Here is a 5,628-nt window from a genome sequence, read left to right as displayed (position 1 = left end):
ACCCTCCTCCGCCTCCCCCACCCCTCACACCGGCCTACCCGCCCTCCTCCTCCTCCTCCTCCTCCCCCGCCGCCAACCCGCCCGGCGCCGCCCCCCGGTGGTTCCTACCGGCGGGGCCCAGCCGGTGCCGGGGATGGCGGGGAGGGGGGGGAAGGGGAGGGGAAGGGGGGGAAAGGGGGGGGGGCCGGGCCTGGTGCTGGTCCCTCGGTGTCGGCGGGGCCCGGGCCTGGGCCTGGCCGCGGTGCGGGGCGCGGCGCGGTGCGGCGGGAGCGCGAGACTGCAGCGCGGGGGGCGGAGCCGCCGCCGGCGGGGGGCGCGCGGCGAGCGGGAGAATGGGGGGGGGGGCGTCAGGGATCGGGGGGGGGGGGAGAGGAGTCACGTGGAGAGCGGCGGCGGCGGCAGCCAATGCGAGAGGGCGGCGGGAGGGTGACGTCACGGGGAGGAGGCTGAGGTGGGCGGGGCGGCGCAGGCGCGGGGAAGGGGGGGGTGTGGGGAGGGAGCGGGGCCGGCGCGCGCCGGGGGGGGCGGGGTCTCGCGGGAGCGGGAACGGCGCGGGGGGGGCGGGGCCTGAGGGACCGGCGGCCTGAGAGGGCTGATGGCCCGAGGGGACCAGTGAGAGCTGGTGGCCTGAGGGGATCGGCGGCCTGAGGGGGCCAGTGGTCTATGAGGGCTGGCGGCCTGAGGGGACCGGCGGCCTGTGAGGGCTGGTGGCCTGAGGGGACCGGTAACCCGAGGGGACCAGTGGCCTGTGAGGGCTGGTAGCCTGAGGGGACCAGTGGCCTCTGAGGGCTGGTGGCCTGAGGGGACCAGTGACCTGAGGGGGGCTGGTGGCCTCTGAGGGCTGGTGGCCTGAGGGGACAAGTGGCCTGAGTGGGGCTGGTGGCCTCTGAGGGCTGGTGGCCTGAGGGGACCAGCGGCCTGTGAGAGCTGGTGGCCTGAGGGGACCAGTAACCCGAGGGGACCAGTGGCCTGTGAGAGCTGGTAGCCTGAGGGGACCAGTGGCCTCTGAGAGCTGGTGGCCTGAGGGGACCGGTAACCCGAGGGGACCAATGGCCTCTGAGAGCTGGTGGCCTGAGGGGACTGGTAACCTGAGGGGACCAGTGGCCTGTGAGAGCTGGTGGCCTGAGGGGACCAGTGACCTGAGGGGGGCCGGTGGCCTCTGAGGGCTGGTGGCCTGAGGGGACCAGTGGCCTGTGAAGGCTGGTAGCCTGAGGGGACCAGTGGCCTCTGAGAGCTGGTGGCCTGAGGGGACCGGTAACCTGAGGGGACCAGTGGCCTGTGAGAGCTGGTGGCCTGAGGGGACCAGTGACCTGAGGGGGGCCGGTGGCCTCTGAGGGCTGGTAGCCTGAGGGGACCAGTGGCCTCTGAGAGCTGGTGGCCTGAGGGGACCGGTAACCCGAGGGGACCAGTGGCCTGTGAGGGCTGGTGGCCTGAAGGGACCGGTAGCCTGAGGGGGGCTGGTGGCCTGTGAGGGCTGGTGGCCTAGGGGGACTGGTGGCCTGAGGGGCCAGAGAGGGCTGATGGCCTCAAAGGAATGGTGGCCTGTGAGGGCTGGTGACCTGGGGGGCATCTGTCAACTGTGAGGGCTGGTGGCCTGAGGGGACTGGTGGCCCGAGGGGACCAGTGGTGTATGAGGGTTGGTGGCCTGAAGGGATCGGCAGCCTGTGAGGGCTGGTGGCCCGAGGGGACTGGCGGCCTCACAGGACCAGTGGTCTGTGAGGGCTGGTGGCCTGGGGGGACCAGTAGCCTGAGGGGACCGGTGGCCCAAGGGGACCAGTGGTCTTGGGGGACTGGTGGCCTGAGGGGACTGGCCTGAGGGACTGGCCTGGGACCGGAGGTCTATGGGGACCGGCCCAATGGGACCAGTGGTCTGGGAGGGCTGGTGGCCTGAGGAGAATATGGGCCACAAAGTCTCCTCCGTGCCCCCCGAGAAGGGCTTGCCGATGCCCTGGGGGGCCACTAAAAGCGGGGTTTGGCTATGAGCCGGCTGTCCCGCCTGGAAGGACATGAGTCACTGCCGTGCAGGGTCGCTCTCCCGCTGCCTGCCATGTGTCGGCAGAGGGTGCCACCCGGCCGCGGCTCGTTAGAGCACCCATGGCCCTGGCAGCTGACGAGCTGAACCACCTCGTTAACCACTAATTAACCTGCCCTCCAGCTCCCACAGCTTTGGGTGAACCCGGCACGTTCCTTCTCCCGCTGTAACATAGGAAGGCAACGATCTCTTTTGGTTTTTTGTCGAACAAAGCTTTTTTTTTCGTCGAGTACAAACTTACATGATTGTAAATGCTCAGACGAACGCTCGCTCCTTAAAAAAATCTATTTTTTTTTTAGATTTTTGCTCCAGAAAAGAATCTAGTAAACCTCCACTGGAGAGCGCAGTTTTCTGCGGGTTGAGGAGAGGTCGCAGTTTTCTGCGACTTGAGGGAAAATTGCAGTTTTCTGTGACTTGAGGAGAGATCGCAGTTTTCTGCGACTTGAGGGGAATTTGCGGTTTTCTGCGGGTTGAGGGGAGACCGCGGTTTTCTGTGACTTGAGGGGAATTTGCGGTTTTCTGCGACTTGAGGAGAGACCGCGGTTTTCCGCGGGTTGAGGGGAATTTGCGGTTTTCTGCAGGTTGAGGGGAGATCGTGATTTTCTGCGACTTGAGGAGAGACCGCGGTTTTCTGCGGGTTGAGGGGAGACTGCGGTTTTCTGCGGGTTGAGGATTTTTTGACAATACCTTGCGCTTAATCAGAAAAAACCCCATGCCGACGAAACCCCAAACTCTCCAAACAGGCAGTGGAGCGTTGAGTTTTGCGCCAAAACAAGCCGTAACGGCCCTTTTTTGGGGCGAAACCCAGCTGTATCCGTCACACGCGCCGCCGCGCTCTGCTCTCTTTCTAGATGTTCTGCGCCGCCGAGCAGAAAAAACGCCGCGGAGACGAGCAGAAGCCCCAACGAAGAGGAACTAACGAGCGGCGGCTCCCCAGAGGTGCCCTCCACCCCTCGAGAGGATTCGGCGAGGGTTTTGCCACGACGCCGGAGCCCGGGGAGGGCGGAAGGAAACGCGCAGTGGCAGCGAGGTCCAAACAGGCACTTTTTATTCGTGGTGGCAAAGGCTGACAGCGACAGGACGGTCACACGCGAAGGCGCTCCCGCCGCAGATACGTCCTCGCGCAGGAGCCCCGCTGCATAGTAAGGAGTAATTAATGCCTCAAAAATACATTAAAAAAAAAAAAAAGAAAAAAAAGAAGGAATTCTTTTTGTAGCTCAGCCCTGCGGTTTTTAGCTTTTTTTTTTTTTTTAATAGTTTTTTAACTCGCCCCGGCCTGATGCAGGGCAGGATTCGGAGCACCCGCGGTTTGCAGTTGCGCCTCGATACAGAAAAGAGCCCGATTATTCCCAAAGACGGACAAATTTAATGCCTTTAAATACACAGCGTTACACGGGAGCCGCCCGCCAAGCGCACGGATCCATCCACCTTTGCAGAAATAAATAACCCAAGTCACGGAGTGGAGCCTTTCCGGACACCGAAATCCCGCCGGACACCTGCCTTTGTCTCAGTGGATCTGACTTTTTTCTGAAAAAAACCCACTTTTACTGGAAGATTTGCCTCTCTGCTTTCCGAAGCTCTTGGCGAGCAAAAAGCCGGCTGCTCCTTTGGCGTATTGGGAATGGGAATCCCTAATTCTTCTCCTCAAACACCGCATTTACGGAACACAGTGGAGCCAGCCCCGCGTCCCAGTAAAAAATAAACCCCACTTTTTGCTAAATTTATACTCAACATTTGTATTTCCAGACCTAAAAATCTGCTGTTGATGCAAATCAATGGAATTCCTGACGGGCTATTTCAGACCCGGCGGTTCCCCAACCTCCCTATAAAAAGAGAAGAGCTAAAAGTCGAGGAGACGGGAGTAAACTCCCCCTAGAGAAAAAAAACCAAAACATTTCAAAGCAGAAATAACCCCAAACCTACCTCAAAAACCTACCTGAGGGAGAGGAAAGAAATGAAAATAATTCAGGAGCAGCAGCAGCAGAAAATGATTTCTCGCAGGTGCTAAGGGAATATATTCCCTTAATTATTCCTGCTTAGCCCCTGCCCCAAACCGAGAGGATTCTCCTCTTTTTAGCTTTACTTTTTTGTTTCGGCTTTATCTTAACCTTCGTCTTTTCAGCTCTACCTTTACCTTCGCCTTTTTAGCTTTACCTTTCCTATTCAGCTCTACCTTTACCTTTTCTTCTTAACTCCACCTTTCCCTTTGCGTTTTCTTTTTAGCTCTTCCCCCTTGGATCGGCCCCGCCGAGACGCGAGGGAAAAAAAGGCGCTTTATCGGAACGCAGGCGTTTCATGCCAGCCACCGCGGCTCTCCGCCAGCTGTGGGCTCAGGGGTTACATCTCCGCCTGCCGCCAGGTAGATATTTCAAAATCTGTCACAAAAATAGGACTGGGAGAGGTGAAAATAACCAAAACAAAGCAGTAAAAGCAAAATATACAACACCCCCCCCCCAAGCCATTTAATAATTCAGATAGAAAACACTCCTTGTTTCTTACAAAAGTCCCGCGGGGAGCTGAAGATGACTAAGAAACATGGATAAAAGAAGCAAAACACCTCCTTTAGCACAAATTCGAGGTGGCTGAGCAAACTTTGGGGTGAATTTGGCGACTGCACCTGGGCAAGCCTCCTCTTGCTCAAAGGCCACTTCAGCCGCTGCGCCCGGCAGGGGAGGTGGTGGAATTTTGTTCGATTTGGGGTTTAATACTGGAGTTTTGGTGATATTTAACCCCCCTGTAATCTATTTCTCCTCCTTTTCTCCTGCCAGGAGCTGCCAAAGGTCGGGACCTTCCCATTGCGAAGAGCAGTCAGCCCCAAGCCCAGGCGCTGCTGCGGCATCTCGGGACGTTAAGGCATGTTGTTTGTTATTTGGTTTTGCTTAAAATTACCTAATATTAACCTAAAAAAAGAAGATATATACATCACTCCTTCGCCACGGGGGGTTTCCTACATTCCTCACTCAGGCAAAGCAGTTTGTTCGAGGGTTAGGGAAGGCTTTGCTGGAAATTGTTATTTTTTTTAATATCTACTGCAGGATTTTTGGGGGAGGAATCAGCAGAAGCTGTCAGTAAGACACAATAACTGTCCGGAGCGTCCCGTCTGTTTGAACGCCCAAAGCCCTGCTCGTTAACCCCCTCGTTTCCCTCCACCTTGGCCCATGTCTCAACGCTAATTAGCATTTTCCTAAAAGAATTAATCGTCTACGTGCGCTCAGCGCAACCCCAAAGCTGGGCCCTGAGGCGTCTCCAAAGGGTGGCCAGAGAAGCAAGGCCATTTCAGCTCTCTGGGGCAGAATCATCAACTGCAATTAAATATTTTAAGGAGGGGGGGGGGCGCTGCAAATTAAAACGAAGTTGAGGAGCTGCTGAAACCCATCCACGGCTCCGTGGGCCACCAGCGCCTGGATCTACCGGAGCGCTACGGGATGGCCGCACGCAGCCGACCTGAAGGGAACGCCGTCTTTTTTTTTTTTTTTTCCTTTTTTTTTTAACCAGTAGAAAAGAAAATTACTAAATCCAATTCAACTCGCTTCGGGGCATCCCGGAAGGTGGAACTTTGCCCGGTCTGGGATTTTTCCGCTGCTTTTCCCAGCGCC

At 57.7% G+C, this 5,628-nt stretch overlaps 1 protein-coding gene across 1 annotated transcript; it reads left to right on the top strand.

Annotated features, from left to right (window-relative positions):
• The first annotated feature begins 1,856 nt into the window (after positions 1–1,856).
• LOC134507965 (uncharacterized) lies at positions 1,857–4,936 on the top strand. The gene is made up of 4 exons (XM_063318957.1): positions 1,857–1,970; positions 2,735–3,174; positions 4,256–4,391; positions 4,801–4,936. The coding sequence occupies exons 1-4, from the start codon at positions 1,857–1,859 to the stop codon at positions 4,882–4,884; spliced, it is 774 nt and encodes a 257-aa protein (XP_063175027.1). The 3' UTR covers positions 4,885–4,936.
• The last annotated feature ends 692 nt before the right edge of the window (positions 4,937–5,628 follow it).

This window comes from Chroicocephalus ridibundus, chromosome 29, assembly GCF_963924245.1.
Source record: "Chroicocephalus ridibundus chromosome 29, bChrRid1.1, whole genome shotgun sequence".
NCBI classification, from domain to species: domain Eukaryota; kingdom Metazoa; phylum Chordata; class Aves; order Charadriiformes; family Laridae; genus Chroicocephalus; species Chroicocephalus ridibundus.
The sequence above is the reverse complement of the archived record's forward strand: the minus strand, read 5'-3'. Positions and strand labels throughout refer to the sequence as shown.